This window comes from Muscardinus avellanarius (assembly GCF_963383645.1).
Source record: "Muscardinus avellanarius genome assembly, chromosome: 18".
Taxonomy (NCBI): Eukaryota; Metazoa; Chordata; class Mammalia; order Rodentia; family Gliridae; genus Muscardinus; species Muscardinus avellanarius.
The window spans coordinates 20,880,631-20,898,743 of record NC_137804.1 but is presented as its reverse complement, the minus strand read 5'-3'; the positions used below and the strand labels follow the sequence as shown (position 1 = coordinate 20,898,743).

General features: G+C 36.8%; 1 protein-coding gene across 1 annotated transcript in view; it reads left to right on the top strand.

Annotated features, from left to right (window-relative positions):
- The window catches only part of KCNH8 (potassium voltage-gated channel subfamily H member 8), a gene marked incomplete at both ends in the record, with an annotated part of 371,332 nt that overhangs the window by 289,649 nt on the left and 63,570 nt on the right, over positions 1–18,113 (top strand). Inside the window, 3 exons of the mRNA XM_080715733.1 lie at positions 5,774–5,973; positions 6,833–7,082; positions 16,218–16,432. Of these exons, the coding sequence (XP_080571859.1) occupies positions 5,774–5,973; positions 6,833–7,082; positions 16,218–16,432 (665 nt within the window). The remainder of the gene's footprint in view (positions 1–5,773; positions 5,974–6,832; positions 7,083–16,217; positions 16,433–18,113) is intronic.

Genomic DNA, 18,113 nt, shown 5'->3' with positions numbered 1-18,113 from the left:
ATTGTCTTTAGACTTTTATTGGTGCGTTTTAGTTGTACATCAGACTGAGGTCCAATGTCATGCACACAGACATGCACAGGTCTCGCTGTTTCAGGTCCCACCCTGCTACCCACCCTCCCCATACATAAGAGCAAGATGGTAGTGATACCTTCACTCATGGGCGTCGCACAATTTGGTTTGTTTCTTTCAGTTGTGCAGATCTTAACATATATATATATATATATATATATATATATATATATATACACACACATATATATATATATATATGTTATACTTCCCTTTTAAGGTGCTATAATAACTTCAGTATAAACATCTATAATTATGGACTGTAAAAGTTTCTTCTTTTCTCCTCCCTACTCCCCCATCTCCTCCACTCTTCTACTGTTCACTCTCCTCAATTATATAAAGGCCCTTTTGTTTTCTGTTTTCTCTCTAGCTTCCACATATGAGAGAAAATACTTGACCCTTGGCTTCCTGAGACTGCCTGATCACTTAGCACAACGTTTTCTAATTCCATTCATTTTCCTGCAAATGACGTAATATTGTTGGTTTTTATGGCTGAGTAAAACTCCGTTTGGTGTATAGACCACATTTTCATTATCCATTCATGAGATGGAGATTATTAATACTCCGATTCTGATATAAGGCAGAAGAGGTTTATTGAGTTTAAATGCCAGGACTCACTAAGTCCTGGTAAAATTCTTGTAAAATATCCACTTAATTATAGACTCAAAATTAATAATATTTACTTAACTCTTATAAGTATACATGAAAATTGTTACAAGGGGAGAAAACTTAATGTGTATATTACTATGGAGTTAAGGCTAAAGGATCTTATTAGGAGTCCCCATGCAAGGCTGATGAAGTTAAAAATTATAGAAATGCAAAAGTTACTGCAAAATTAGGCAGCAGAAAGATTAAATGAGAACAGCCACTACTAACCCCCCAGATAATTATCTAGGGCAAAGGTACCCAGAAGCTGAATGAAGAGAAATGGGAATAAGGTACCAAGTAGACCAATCTAGGAATATGCTGGGAATGCCAAGAATTTTCTCAATTTGCAGATCTTAATTTTTATATATTTTGAATTTCCCTTATAAGGTACTATAAAAACTTCAGTATAAACATCTATAATTATATAGATTGTCAAATCCCTGATATATGGAAAAATATTTACAACTATAAAGCAAAATGATTAAGAAAAATAATATAAAAGTTTATACCCAGACAAATCTACATGAATTTTGAGAACACTCAGAGAAGTAATCCTAAAAGCTTCAGACAACTATTAAAATTAATAAGTGAATTTAGCAAAGTTAATGGAGACAAGATCAATGTGTAAAAATCAATTGTATGCATCTGCCCTCCTAACAAATAATTGAAAAGTGAAATGTAAAACTATAAACCACTCTGGAGAAAATGTACAAATGGTTTTAAATAATAGAAAGATCTGCAACGTTGATGATAGGAGAGATGGACTCAATATTGTGATGAAATAAGTTTTGCCCAAATTCTGGCAATAAAAACTAAAAGTCAAAAGACCGACGAAACACTGTTTTGGGGGGAAAGGCTTACATTTGACAAAGAATGGATGGCAATATGGTAATGTAACCAGACAAAAGGGCATGATCCAGTGGTGATCGACTGAGGAGGGAAATCCTGTAAGGATTTGATCATATACCTCTTGGTCTCTCTGTGTACCTTTCCCTTTCTAGGTGTGGGGCAAGGCTTCTCTTCATTGAGGGTCTTCACAGGAGAAGAGGAGAGAAGGGAGAGGGTGAATTTCTAAGTTATATGCTTTTCTTTAAAGAAAAGAGGTTCTAATTTTTATGACCTGCTTTGGGGAAGAGGTATTCTGGTTTCTGTAACTTGCTTCATGGGAAAAAGAAGAGAGACTGAAGGGAATGGGAAGGTCAGAAAGACCTTGTATCTGAGGTCTTTCCAATCATTTTTTGTTTAAAGTACTCAGCATGCTAAGGTGCTATACTTCTGTACTTTGGAGTACTGTGTTCTGCATTGATACATTTCCTCTAGGAGTGAAATGATTGGGTGATTTGGTAACTATATTTGTCTTTTTTAAATAATGTGCTTTTATTGGTGCATTATAGTCTCACATCATTGTAAATGATGTTGACAATGACATACATTCACACAGCATATATTTCATCTTTTAAGAAGCTACTAGACCATTCTCCATATTGGTTGCACCATTTGACCCTTCCACTGGGAAGCCTATGTGCTTAGGCAGATATTGAACACTTTAATCCATCCTATCCTATTAATAGTCTGTCAATGGGTGTGATAATTTTGTCAACATCCGCTAAATTTGAATATACTTCTATCTCTGTGACTCAACAATTCCCCTTCTGAGGGTGTAACCAATGGAAACATATAAATATACACCCTCAGAAGGGGAATTGTTGAGTCACAGAGATAGAAGTATATTCAAATTTAGTGGATATTGACAAAAATATATATATATATAGAGAGAGAGAGAGAGAGAGAAAGAGAGAGAGAGAGGGAGGGAGGGGGAGGGAGAGAGAGAAAGACATAGACATCGATGCCTATGAAAGCATTATTTTAAAAGCCTCAAACAGGAATAACTTGGTTAATAGAATAATGATTAATAGAACAATGCCAATTAGTAGGACAAGTGAGTAAATTGAAGGAAACTTATTCAATAATAAACTATGCACAGTGAGTATAAATGAATGGTGATATCATGTAACTGTGTAGATGAATCTGACCAACTCAATGTTCAGCAGTAAAATGAGACACAAACGTACATCCTGCATGATTTGGTTCAGAGAAAGTTCAAACATAGGCATAACTTATTGCGATATGATTCACAGTAGTGGTTAATTTTGATGAGGAAAGTGGCTAATGACTATAAAAGAGACACAAGAGAGACCTTTAAAAGCTGTTAAAATGTTTTTATTCATCTAAGGCTTAATTCACTTTGGGAAATCTCAATGAGATATACAGTTAGCATTTGTACTGTGTTCTTTATGCATATCTTTGATATTAATTTTACCCCGTAAAATTAGAATAGATGAGCTAAACATAATATAACTATCAAATGAGGAATGAAAATTTAGTGAGTTCTTACCTCTCATACCAGGTTTTTAGATTTGTCTTAATAATGATGAGTCAAGCAATAGGAATAAAATTGTATTGTCTAAAATATAGGTATAACCACAAGAGGACCTAAGAAAAACTCATCTTAAATGAAATCTCCTTTGGAAAGTGGAAAGAGGGTGGAGAGGTGGATTTGGAGTTAAACTGGTCATCATAAATTTTCTAAGCCACTTGGTCACAATTATAAAACTTTTTAAAAATAGCATCAAGCTACAAAGGTTCATTTTAGTTCTATAAATATTTATAGTCCATTTCAATTATGCCAACTGTGCTAGAGGCTTGGGGAACAAAGATGACTAAAACAACAAGCACAATTTCCTTCAGGGAGTTCCCAGTTTTGTGATGGAAATGGGTACTTAACAAGGGTCTTTTAATTTTTTTCCCAAATTTTCCTATAATAATACATATTTAGAAAAAAACTGGTAAATACACAAAAATTTTAAATAATCCATAATCTCATCACCAAAAGATGGCTTTCAAAATCTTTTTATACATATTTATCTCTATTTTTCTGAAACTCTACATATCCATTTTGCCATCAAAAAATATTTTGAGAAATTTTTCTATGTCTTTAAAAAAATTTTTTATCAAACTCATGTGGTGGTGCATGCCTGTAATCTCGGTACTTTAGAAGCTGAGACAAGAGGATTGCAGGTTGGTGGCCAGCCTCAGCAACTTAGCAAGACCCTGTTTCAAAATAAAAGATAAAATAGGGCTGAAGTGTAGCTCAGAGAAAGAATGCCTCTGGGTTCAAGTCCCAGTACCAAAAAAAACAAAACAAAACAAAACAAAACAAACAAAAAAAAAAAACTTCCTTTATCAAACTTAGTAGCGACTCCCTATAGCCAGGTAATGAGTATGACAAAATTCACGGAATCACCAACTCATCCTTGAAGGAAGGAGTTAAAGCCTCCAATGGCTTCACCAAGCCTACACATACACCCCTGACATGATTTTATCGAATCCATATGAGCTATAATGTTCATAAATTCAGGCCATTTTTTAAATGTCTCTGCACTGCCATATAAATTCACAATTTAGTAAATCTTCCTCACTGTTTTCTCGGCCATCTGCCATCTGCAAACCAGTGTACTTGTCACAAAGGAAGGGAAATTCCAGGGCAACAAGGAGATGGGAGGTAACTCAAAACCAGAGCTCTGGTCTTGTCTTTCAGATAAGGAGAAAACAGCCCATATGTAGACTCTGAAGCCATTGTGAAACATCTGGCTAAAGAAATCAGCAATGATGCTCTATCCCAGGAGAACAATGTTGAAAAAAAAAAGAGAGAAGGGAGGGGGCCTTCGAAGGTAAATAAAAAGAGAAAGCCAGAGCCAGAGTCAGGCAGCTTTATGGAAGCGCTTCTTTTTTATCTGAGACCTGCTTCTTTTTCTTCTCAGTTGCTCACGTTCCTCCCAAGACTTGATACTGCGATGAAATTTTGCATTTTATGCAAAACTCCCACACCAAGAAAATGAGCCTCCCACATGCTCAGCAGGTCTAGCACTCAGGAATTAGATACATCAAATTTGCCAAGAGTGGAGGGAAAGTAGAGTGATTGTTTTCAAGCTGACCTGGATAGGGAAGTTCTTGAGTGAAACTTTCACAGCAGATGGAATGATTTGGCCTGACAGTTATACACACTCTTTGCCAGGGTGAACTGAAAATTAGTGACAGAAAGGCCGTAATAACTTTGGAAAATGGAAAACTATGAGATCTGGTGTTTTTTTTTTTTTTAACTCCTTAAATTAGAAGTAGTTTTCTGTGCTGAAATGAGACTTTGAAAATATGGTGAGTCAGACATAGACTGGTACTTTCCAACAACGCTTATGAATGCTACAATTAATCCAGTAATTCATTTTATTGATAATGTAAAATTAGGATGCTAAATGATCTGAACATATTACTTCTCTTACTTTTTAGCGTATTATACATTATAATTAAGCAAAGCAAAGTTAAAATCAGACACATAATTAAAGAAAGCAGTGTTCAAATAATGAAATAAAATTGTCCTCTGTACTCAGTCTAATCTCCATGAAAAAACTATTACATATTAGTAAAAATGGCAGGGCTTTGACACACTTACCCCATAAGCATATTAACCAAGCCCGCAATCAGTATTTAATTTCTTTGACTTGGAACAGGATCAGTTCTTTTCTTTGGTGAGTGTTTCTCATAAATAGAGATATTTTCTTCCAAACAAAATATTTAAGCATCAGAACCGTTGTGCTTATAAAACCATAACAGAAGAATAAAACTCTTTTTAGAATCCACAAAGAACGAGGAACATTAAGTTGTTAAGGGACGCACGTTTTTCTTGGGATACATTTGACCATTTGGAAGATATTTCATTTTTGAACATTTAGGAAAATACACACTTTCATGTACTTGATGTAGCAAGCACTTACTGAATACTTCTTAGAGTTCCTTCACCAGTTATTGCCACCAAGAGCCACTCTTAACTACTTATGGGACTGTAGAAAAGTCATAAATCTGGGTACTTTTCCCCAAATTTTAGTTCATTGAGAATGTTGAAAATTCATGATAATATTTTTCACTTTCATGGGAAAAAAATAATATGAATTGATACCGAGAGACACTTGTTTCTCACGCGTATGTTGTGCTGTTCTCTTAGCTTTAATGCATGCCCTGGTGTTTGGAAACGTGACAGCTATCATTCAGAGGATGTACTCCAGGTGGTCTCTCTATCACACCAGAACCAAGGACCTGAAGGACTTCATCCGCGTTCACCACCTGCCCCAGCCGCTCAAGCAGAGGATGCTTGAATATTTTCAAACCACTTGGTCAGTCAACAATGGAATAGATTCAAATGAGGTAAGGGTCATCTCTCAAGTTCATGTTCTCAGGCAGAAAAAAACAAATGCTAAGGTAAAACGAAAATCTTTTAATGCAGGTTTCAAAAGTGATGAACCTAGCAACTTCTACATCTTATTTTTTTTTTAATCACTCATGTAACCCAATCTGTCTTCTTGTATCTGCTTTGGTTTATGAATTCATACCGCCACTTTGGACTGACCGGTGTTTTACATTAACTTGCTACTTTGGTTGATCAAATAGATTTGTTTTCATTCTTGTCTTTCCTTTTTAAGGAACTAATTATTTTAACAGTGTAGTAGTATAATTTTGAATAATTTGATTAAGCAAGATAAAATAGCCATTAGAATCAATAAAGTAAAAACAAATCCAACGGTCTTTATCCATAGATTTCCAGAAATATCGCACCACTGTGAAAAAGGGCATCATATAAATTAACCAACCATTTCGCCAGCCCATCAACCGAACCAATAATCAACATTTTAAGAGTAGTAATTTGAGTTTTCCTCTTTTCCTAAGATCCTGATGCCAGATTAAACACCAGGAAGTCCAGATTCTGTATGTTCTGTCCTGAATAAGAATCTCTGGAAGAAGCTAGACACAATGAGTTTTATGTTTTCCTCCCAAGGCGCTTATAAAGCTTTCCACTCCTCCAGACTCATCGTCTGCTGATTACTCAATAGCACACGCTTCGGGCCACAGTCACAGAAAAAATCTGTTCAGAATTATATATGCCTAGATTTCCTTTTCTATGTTCCGGCTGGCCAAAGAGCAGGAAGAGCAGCCCCGTTGTTTTGCAATGTAGATCACTCAGACGACACTCACCCAGTTTATTTTCCTCTTTCGTCTTCTCTGACAGCTTTTGAAAGACTTTCCAGATGAGCTGCGTTCTGACATCACCATGCATCTGAACAAGGAGATCTTACAGCTGTCCCTGTTCGAATGTGCCAGCCGGGGCTGCCTCAGATCTCTGTCTCTGCACATCAAAACCTCTTTCTGTGCTCCGGGGGAGTATCTGCTGCGTCAAGGAGATGCTCTGCAGGCCATCTACTTCGTGTGCTCAGGTTCCATGGAAGTTCTTAAAGACAGCATGGTGCTGGCTATTCTTGGTAAGTCTGCGTCGAAAAGCTTCTGTGCAGTTTTACTCTGCAGCATGAATGTAAAAAGATAAAATGGGAGAAAATCTGTGGTGAGAGTAGGAAAGTTACAGATGAATATATGGACTCAGGATTGGTTTTCATATGGGTTTAATAATATAGGCTCGTGTTATATCCAACGTATTATTTGGTTCTTGTTTAAAAATCCAGTGGTGTGCTGGGCCTGGTGGCACATGCTTGTGATCCCACTACTTGGGAGGCTGAGACCAGAGGATTGCAGGTTTGCAGCCAACATCAGCAACTTAGCAAGACCCTGTTTAAAAATAAAAAAATAAAATAAAATAGAGCTGGGAGTTTAGCTCAAAGGTAGAATTTCCTGAGCTCAATCCCCAGTACCACACACACACACACACACACACACACACACACACACACACACACACATCCAGTGGTATAAGTATCATTATAAATGAATAAACAGCACCTTAGTTAATTGCCTAAATCACATAGTAAGAAAATTAATTCATTTCTGTCTAATTTCCTAAAGCCAAGTTACTAAACATGACATATACTTTGTCCTGGTGAAATATCTACTGTTTTAAGAGGATATTACTGAGCTGGGCCTGGTAAGGTATGCCTGTGATCCCAGTATCTGGGAAACTGAGACAGGAGGATCACAGATTTAAATCCAGCCTTGGCGATCTAGCAAAGCCCCCAGCAACTTAACAAGACCTTATTTCAAAATAAAAAAATGAAAAGCTGTATAGCTTGGAGGTAGAACACCCCTGGGTTTAATCCCCAATATAAAAAAAGGACATTACTGTATTGTAGAGAATCAATTCAGAGAACAACAACAACAACAGCAAAAAGTTTTATGTGTTCTAGAAACAGAGCAAAAAGAATTATGCTTCAAGAATAAACTATCATTGCAGTTATTAACCTAATACTGTCAAGGTGACTATGAACTCTTTATTTCCTCAAAGAAAACTCCTAAGATAATTGTGAGAAAAATGTGTTCCCAAATTGATGCCAAATATTAAGACATAATTAGTCTTCATTGAAATACTAAGTGCTGCTTACAAAAGATGGCATGGAGCGTTAATGTAGAAACTGTCACAGTTTAATGTGAACTTCCTTTAAAATCCTCTCTTGCTTGTTTATTCAACTAATACTATGCAAGGGTCTACCAGTGAATCTGCTACTGTTCTTAACACTGAGAATACAGAAGGAGAGGAAATGGCCAAGATCCTTGCCCTTGTAGAAACCAAACTTAGCTGAAGAACCTGATAGGACTCTAGACCAAGGTGGTAGCAAGGATGGTGAGTGGCAACTAAATTCAAGATATATTTTAAACACAAACTTAATACACCAATGCATAGACTTCCTGTTAATAAAAAGATGGCACTGGAGTACTTTTTGTTTATTCTAAGGACCAATTATTTGTAAAGAACCTCTTACTAAGTATTTTCTTTCTTTCTTTCTTTCTTTCTTTCTTTCTTTCTTTCTTTCTCTTCTTTTTTTTTTTTTTTTGTGGTACTGGGGTTCCTGGAAACCCTTCAACCTCTGGGCTACACTCCCAGACATATTTTTATACTTTTTTATTTGGAAACAGGGTCTCTTAAGCCAGCTCGGCTGGCTTCGAACTTGCGCCATACTCCTGTCTCCGCCTCCCAAGCACAGGGATTACAAGTGTGCGCCACCACGCCCGGCTTACTAAGTATTTTCAAACACAGACCCTCATTTAAGCTTTCGCAAGTCTAGAAAGGCAGATTAGAGAGGCATTTTCTCTGTTTTACCAAAGCCAAAGCTAACTCACATTGTGGACTCCATGTCCACTTTTTCCTTCTCTAAGTAGTATTAATTATTCTATGTAATCATTGTCCACCTATTACTAGTGGATTCTATGTAGTGAGCTTCAAGATATTATATTTTGGGATATAGAAGAAAACTAATATTTATTGAACCCCTAATACGAAATGGGTATTTTTTGTTTATCATCCAATTTAAGTCTTGCAACTTTATTAGGTTGGTGCTATGGTCTGAATTTGGGGGTCCCCTCAAAACTCATATGCCAAATATAACCATCAATGTGATGGTTTGGGGGGACAGGGACTTGGGAAAGTGATTGGGTCATGGGATCAGAGCCTTCATGAATGGGATTAGTATTCTTATAAAAAAAGAGTTGCCTTGTCCTTTCTACCTGCATCAGACACAGAATGTGCAGAAGCCTTCATCTTGGACTTCCTGGCTCTAGAACTGGGAGCAACAGATGTGTGTTGTTTGTAGGCTACCCAAATCACTGTATGTTGTTACAGCCGCTCAAACATACTAAAACCATATAGTTGTCCCCAGTTAAGGGTGAAGAGACGGAGGCTAGTTATGGTGACAGACTCATGTGCTTTCCATTGCTTTATCTTGTAAGAAAGGTGGATTTTGCCTTTTGAAATTTGGGCTCAGTTCTAAACTCACTGCCTATGTTTTCCTACTTAATAGAAAGATGTGGAATGGAACTAAAACAGTGTATTGTCAACTGGTCAGTTCATCATCAATAGTTTTTTTTCTTTTTCTTTTCTTGTTTGTGTGGCATATTTTACTGAGGATTGAACCAAGGGTCATTCTACCTCTAAGCTACACCCCCCCCCGAGCCATTTTATAATTCTAAAAGATAATGTCGCTAAGTTACCAAGCACTGCTGGCCTCAATCTTTTAATTCTCCTATCTCAGCCTCCTAAGTACTGATGTTATAGGCATATCCTTCCATGCCTGGCTAGTTCATTTTCAATACTACTATGAGACTCCCTCTTTTCAACTTTGCAAAGTCAAAGGTCTTATCATTTTGTTAGGATTAAGTTAGATAGAACTGGCAGTTATTTCTCATTTGTTATCTCAAATACATAGATAATTAGACCAAAAAAGTCACACTAAAATTACACTATAGCCGGGAGTGGTGGCACACACTTGTAATCCCTGCACTTGGGAGGCGGAGACAAGAGGATCACACAGGTTTGAAGCCAGCCTCGCTGGCTTGAGACCCTGTTTCCAAATAAAAATATAAAAATAGGTCTAGGAGTGTAGCCTGGAGGGAGAAGGCTTCCAGGAACCCCAGTACCACCAAAATAAAAATACACTATAAATCGAATGGACTTGACAGAATATTTCACCCAATAGCTATAGAATACAATTTTTTTTCATCTGTACATGGAAGCTTTTTTTTTCCAAAACAGACCATGTATTAGGCCACAAAGTAAGTCTTAGCAAATTCAGAAAAATTAAAATAATTTTCTGCTGGGCATGGTGGCACACACTTATAATCCGAGTATTTAGGAGGCTGAGACAGGAGGATCATAGGTTTGTGGCCAGGCTCAGCTACTACTTAGTGAGGCCCCTTGCAAATCAGTGAGGCCCTGTTTCAAAAATAAAGAATAAAAAATAGGGCTGGGGGTGTTGCTCAGAGGTAGAATGGCCCTGGGTTTCATCCCCAGGACTCAAAAAAAAAAAAAAAAAATCCTGCATCTTATCAGATCACAATGAAATAAAAACAAAACTAATCAACACCAGAAGAAACTGCAGACATTATACAAACACATGGATATTAAACAATATACTTTTAAATGAACAATGGACCATTAAAGAAGTCGGGGGGGGATTTAAAAATTCCTTGAATCAAATCAAAATGGAAATATAACATACCAGAATATGTGGAATAAAGCAAAAGCAGTACTAAAAGGAAAGTTGACTGCAATAAGTACCTACTTAAAAAATAAAGATCGCAAATAAATGACCTAATGATGCATCTCAAGGTCTAAGAAAACAAGAACAAACCAAAGCCCAAGTCAGTAGAAGGAAAGAAAGAAATAAGGATCACTGCAGACAAATGAAATAGAGACTGAGAGAACAGTACAAAGCATCCATGAAGCTAAGAGTTGATTCTTTCTCTTAAAATATAAGCAAAATTGACAGATCTTTGGCTACATTAACAAACAGGAAGAGAGAAAATGCCCAAATAAACAAAAATGCACATGAAAAGAGAGAAAGTACAACAGATACCACTGAATTTGAAGAATCTTTGGGGAATATTTTGGAAAAAAACTATATGTGAATATAAAAATCTAAGAGAAATGGAAAATTTCCTGAACACCTATGACCTACCAAGATTATAAATAAAATAAATCAATGACAAGTATGAGATCAAAACAGTAATAATAATAATAATAATAATAATAATAATACTCCCAACAAAGAAGAGCCTGGCACGGTGGCACACATCAGTAATCTCAATACTTGGGAGGCTGGGACAGAAGGATCACAGGTTCAAGACCATCCTCAGCAACTTAGCAAAGACCTCAGCAAATTAGTGAGACCTTTGCTTCAAAAAAATAAAAAAATAGGGTTACTGCTCTAGCTCAGAAGTAGAATGTGCCTGGGTATAATCCCCATTTGCCACTTTAAATAAAATAATATAGAATGCATCATGGTTAACCTGGACACTCATTGTTGGAAGAGGGAGCAAATGTAGGGGGGGAGGGCACCAAGCACAGCCTGAATGATGTCATTTTCAATATGATCCACATAAAAATAAATAAATAAATAAATAAATAAAAAGAAAAGAACCTAAGACTGAATAAATTCACTACTACTGGATTTTGTTAGACTTTTAAAGAAGAACTAACACCAGTGCTTCTCAAACTCTTCCATAAAATAGAAAAACTTATTCTACAAATCCAGTATTATCTTCTTACCAAAACCCAAGGAAAGAACAAAAATAAACAACTGCAGACCAATATCCCTGATGAACATAGATGCAAGAATTCTCAATAAAATACTTGAAAATCAAATCCATCGACACATTAAAAAGATCATTTGTTATGATCAAGTTGTCTTCATTCCATATATGTAAGGATGGGCCAAGATAGGCAAATCAATAAGCATAAAAATAATCAAGGATAAAAATCACATGATCATCTCAACAGATGAGGAAAATTCTAAATTATTTGGTAAAATTCAACACACTTCAGAATAAAACCCCTGAATAAATAATCATGTCCAATATAATAATACTAAATGGAGAAAAGCTGAAAACATTTTCTTTAAAATCAAGAACATGACAAGGATATCCATTCTCAACATTCTTGCTAAACCAGTACTAGAAATCTTAGCCTGAACAATTAGCCCAAAAATAAATAAACAATATACAAATAGAAAAAGAGGAAATCAAATTATCCTTGTTTGCTAAGGATATACTTTTGTGCATAGAAATTTTTTAAAAAGTTGGGCGTGGTGGCGCATGCTTGTAATCCCCGCACTTGGGAGGCTGAGACAGGAGGATAACACAGGTTCGAAGCCAGCCTCAGCTACTTAGTGATGCTCTCAGCAACTTAGTGAGACCCTGTTTCCAAATAAAATACAAAGTAGGTCTGGGAGTATAGCCCGGAGGTAGAAAGCCTCTGGGTTCCACCCTCAGTACAGAAGAAGAAGAACAAGGAGAAGGAGAAGGAGGAGAAGAAGAAGAGGGAGAGGGAGAGGGAGAAGGAGAAGGAAAAGGAGAAGGAGAAGGAGAAGGAGAAGAAGAAGAAGAAGAAGAAGAAGAAGAAGAAGAAGAAGAAGAAGAAGAAGAAGAAGAAGAAGAAGAAGAAGAAGAAGAAGAAGAAGAAGAAGAAGACGGCTCTACCAAAGAATGTTTGGATCTAAAAAAATTTTTTTCAGCTAAGTAGTAGGATCCAAAATCAACAACAACAACAAAAAATCAGTAACATTTCTATGCACCAATAATGACCTCACTGAGATATTTAAAAATTAATCTTGTTCATAGTAGCCAGTAACTAAAATTAAAATACCTAGTAATAAACTAAACCAATGAGGTAAAAGATCTCTTCAATGAAAATTACAAAAAAACACCAAAGAAATTGAAGAAGACACTAGAGGTGGAAAAACTTCCCATATTCATGGATTGAAATTAAGTTTGTTAAAAATGGCCATGCTACTGAAAGGAATGTAAACACTCAATGCAATGCCCCTCAAAATGTGAATGACATTATTACAAAACTAGAAAAGACAATCCTAAAATCCAGTATGGAAGCAAAAAGACACCAAATAGAGTAAAAAAGAGTGATGCTAACAACTTCAGAGTAGCAAAAGTAGATACTTAAAACACATTCACTCTGCCAGTGAAATGAATTGATACATAAATGTGCGGTGCGGAAGAGGTATGGTCAAACAAACCGTCAAGCCCTACACTTTTCCAGGCAACCCTATTGCCCTATCAACACGTGGAGACATTTTTTAATCTGATACCTGGGAAGGCAGTTTGTTCTAAAGATAGGATTTGTTGGTGGTATACACACTCATTTCATATCCACACACTTATGTTTTTCCATCAATTTCTTCGTTGTTGTTTTAAAAGAAAATGACAAAGCCTCCACACAGATGGCTCATTCGGCTGCCGCGATGTAATTAAGCTTAAGTTTATAGCTCTAACCTGATCGTTTGCAGCTGTGTCTCATCGTTATTTTCTTCTCATTGGAAGAATGACAAATTAGTAAAGTCAATAGCATTATTCTGAAAAAATAGAGACGGTAAGGAGTCACAGAACTCTTTCTCGTAGCCAAGCCCGGTAGCACACACTTGTAATCCCACTACTTGAGAAGCTGAGACAGTATTCCGGTTTGAAGCCAGCAACTTAGTGATACCCTATTTCGAAATAAAAAATAAAATAGGGCTGGGGCTGGACCTCAGAGGTAGAAACCCCCTGGTTCAATCGCCAGTACCAAATATATATCTTTTTCTTCTTTTAGAAATGCAGGTACTGAAAGTAAGTAAGTAAGAAACTTAGCTTAAGAACTTAAATCTAGGCATCAGTGAGAAATTGGTACAGAAAGACTATAAAATCAGCGAGGATGGGCATCATGCTGGTATTTACCTTGCTTGCCAGGGCTCAGCGTGGAATCCAACACACTGGGCCCGTGCTCCATAAATATTCATGGAATTCTTTCTAGGGTGGCAAGTTTAGCAAAATGTGGGTGATATTTTTATACCTACTGTCATTGTGGCTGAAATAGCCATCCCACAGCTACTCAAATATGCAAATGAGGTGATCCTAAATTTCTTCCACCTGCTTACAGAGAATGTGAGTGTGCGCTGTATTAAGACACCGCCTCATTAGTCATTCTCCCCCAACTGCATAAGTTTGAAAAATTTGTTGCATTCGAGAAATCTTGGCTACACTTACATCTTGTATCTGTACCCAATTTTGACTTTTTGAGGAGCAATTTAGATTTCTAACAAAATATACAGAAAATGAAATTCCATGTTTAACAATGTTAGTGACAGCAAGTCCAATCTGAATTTGTCTGAATTTGTGGATTATTTATCATCTCTTAGGGTCGATAAACATAGATTTTAGTCTGCTTTTTCTTCTGTCAAAATAGACTCAGTTTTGAACCTTAAATCCAATAGTGTTGAAAGCTAAGACTTAGATGTATTCAATAACTTAAGACCTACAATTTTTTTATTCATACATAAAAATAAATGAGTATCTTTTGTTCACGATTAACTAGGTAGATTTCCATTTACTGAAATATTAAATAGAATAGATTTTATTAGAGCTAGCTACTTGCAGGGACTTTGCACAGATTTTGGGCATAATAAAACATGAAAATTTAGAAGTTGAAAAAATATTGAATGAGGATGGTGGGGGCAATTTGTTCTAATGACATCTCATTGATATCTATTGTTGTTCAATTGTTGGTGGTTGTTTTCATTTGAAATGGAGCAAAGTGATCATTAAAATAATAGAAGTGAAACTGGGAGTGCTGGTGCACGCTGGTAATCCTAGTACTTGAGAGGCTGAAACAGGAGAATTATTAGTTATCTAGTTCATGGCCAGCCTCATCAACTTAGTCCCTCCACAACTTAGACCCTGTGTCAAAATAAAAAATAAAATAGGGCTGGGAATGGAGATTAACAGTAGAATACCCCCGGGGTTCAATCCTCAGAATAATAATAATAATAATAATAATAATAATAATAAATAGCAGCAATTAAAGCCTAACACAGTGTTATGCTCACCTTCCTGCTAAACTGATTAGATCAAAGTAAGAACTTGAAAGATTCAAATAAATTGTTTAATGTTATCTATTCAGTAGATTCAAGCAAACAAGTTAGTTACTAGGTGGGTGAATACAGCCTAAGGCTGGTCAGTAAGGGAACTGCAGGCAGAACAGGTGAGGGATGCTGGGTGTGTATGTGGGGTGGGGTGGGCATGGGTTAGCAGGATAAAGTAGTGTTCATCTCTCTCCCTGCAGCAGCACAAGTGGAGAGCCCATGATTTGTAATTCATTCTCCAGTGTGATGCAGAACATGGTTTTTTTGCACTGTCCATGAACATTACAACTCTGAGCTGTCCTTTGTGCGTTGTGTAGTCAGTTCATTGTTCCTGATGCTCAAATAGTTATCTCTTCCTGCCAACTCTGAGAAGAGGGGTAGGGAGTTCATCCTCTCACATCACCTTCCTGTCTCGTAGACATGATCGGAAGAAAATAAAAGGACCTGAGTGTGTTTGCAAACTTAAGATCACGCTTCTATTATGGTTCAAAATAATGAATACCCCTCTTGATGGCCTGACCCCAGAAGCACAGAGCCACTTTTTCTAGCTAGAAAAAAAATCTGAGCCATCATTGCGTTTCTTGAATGGCAAGGGCAGCTCTCACACAATGACCAGTATTTTGTCTTGAAGCCATTTGCCAAGTTCTGCAAGGGACCTGGTCATTCTATGACCTACAATTCCTGACTATATATCCTTCGGCCAGTATCTCCTAGATCAGTGTTTGCAACCAGTGACAGTTTTGCCCACCAGAAAACGTTCAGCAAGGTTCGAACATTTCTTGAGTTATCACAATTAGAGGGTAGGGGAGAGATGCTGCCAACCATCTCTATTGCACAATGATTTACTGCTTCTCAAGTCTCAACCCTGCTCCAGGTAAAGATTTTTCTCCTTTCCATGTGATCTGAGAGAAATGAGCCTAAAAGTCTAAAAGTCTAATACGTTACAATGAAGTTAGCAGTCCTAAGCTCACTTTAAAAGACTCTCTCTCTCTCCCTCCCTCCCTCCCTCCCTCCCTCCCTCCCTCCCTCCCTCCCTCCTGTTTATAGGGAAAGGAGATTTAATTGGAGCAAACCTATCAATTAAGGACCAAGTGATCAAGACCAACGCAGATGTGAAGGCTTTAACCTACTGTGATCTTCAGTGCATCATCCTCAAAGGACTCTTTGAAGTGCTCGACCTTTACCCAGAATATGCTCACAAGTTTGTTGAAGACATTCAGCACGACCTCACTTACAACCTTCGAGAAGGTCATGAGAGCGATGTAAGTCTCAGTTCTAATTAGCACCAAGCTCGAACATCACAGGGCCTGTCAATCATTGATAACCATAAAGGCAGATGTTATAACCTCACTTTAAAAAGTCTCTGAATGGGCTCTTTCTTTCTTTCTTTCCTTCCTTCCTTCCTTCTTTCTTTCTTTCTTTATCTCTTTCTCTCTCTTTCTCTTTCTCTTTCTTTCTCCCTTTCTCTCTCTCTCTTCTCTCTCTCTCTCTCTCTCTCTCTCTCTCTCTCTCTCTCTCTCTCTCTCTCTGCTTCTCCTTCTGACCATGCTGCCTAAATAAATCTCTTGGCTGTAAAAAAAAAAAATCTCTGAATGGAAGGTCTGATTAGTCAACCACTGGTTGATGAATTAAAAAATTAGTTAGACCCAAACTGAAGCTCATTACCAACATTCTGGAAAAATATTGTTTATAGGTAACTTCCCAAAACGTACTTATTTTTTTCTGGTTTATTTTCACATGCTTGAAACTAAGACCAGTTTCAGTAATGTATAGCATTTACCTAGAGATGTGTGATTTCCCCAGAATTTAGATTTTCGTATAAACTAGATGGTTCAGCATTACTGCATTTATAATTGTTCACTGCTCCAATTGCTTGACACATATTTTGCTTAAAACTAATCTTTTTGTTAGTGCAGTCCCCAAAACAATCAATCTTCAAATGACTAAATATGCATAAAAGGATTCAAGCCCAGGATTGTCGGGCTGAAAGCATAATGAACATTTTCTGCAATTATATATTTGCTACACATTTCAGCCGATACAAACAGCTTTCCCATCAAAATATGTACTAAACTGTGTTCCGTGATTAGGCTGATCGTGAACATGACTTCATTAGATGTGTCAGAGACAAACGATTTAATCGAAGTGATTGTCGTAAGGGAGGCCAGAGCATGCGTGGCATAGCGGAACAGCCAATGCTTTATCCATGACATTTGCAATATTCAGTTTTTTAGAGGATTAAGAAGCTGTTCTTGACTAACCCCTATCGAACAAACAAACATTTTTTTTTTTAGTCATAAACATCCTCCACTCTGAAAGGTATAAAGAAAGTTCAAAATGTGTATCCTTTCATCTTGGCTGAGGATATTAAATGACATGAGAGGGGTAGATTATATACCATCCCAAAGTTCATGAAAGCCATTTTTCACTCACTGTTTCTATCGGTGAGAGCAAACGACAGATCTCTATCATGGTCTACTTACTCTCTGTTAAGTACTCTTCTACAGAAAACATCTCATTTATTTTTTAAAACAAATCTTTACAGTAAGTGTCAGTTTATTTTTATGTAAGAAAGAAACTGAGATTCGGAGCGGCATATGTTCCCACAAACTTGTAGGTGGTTGCGAGTTTGAGCAGAGATATCAAATTATAAACCTATAAACTCTTTCTCTTACATCTGTTGCCTCTTCCTGAAATCAATTTCATGTATTTCATTGAGCAGATAAAGTTCTAAAACTACAGGTGACTTTCGTGCTCTGCATTGAAAGTATAAAATAACAACTCTTTTTGAAGATTGAAGGTGAATTAGAGAATGGAAGCAATCAAAAAGGGAAGAAGAAATTTGGAGAGAAAAATAACCAATATTCCCAACATGGAGGAGGGGAAATTTGATTCTTGTATCTTGAGGATCTTTACCTTTTGCTATTATAATTTATGGCATTT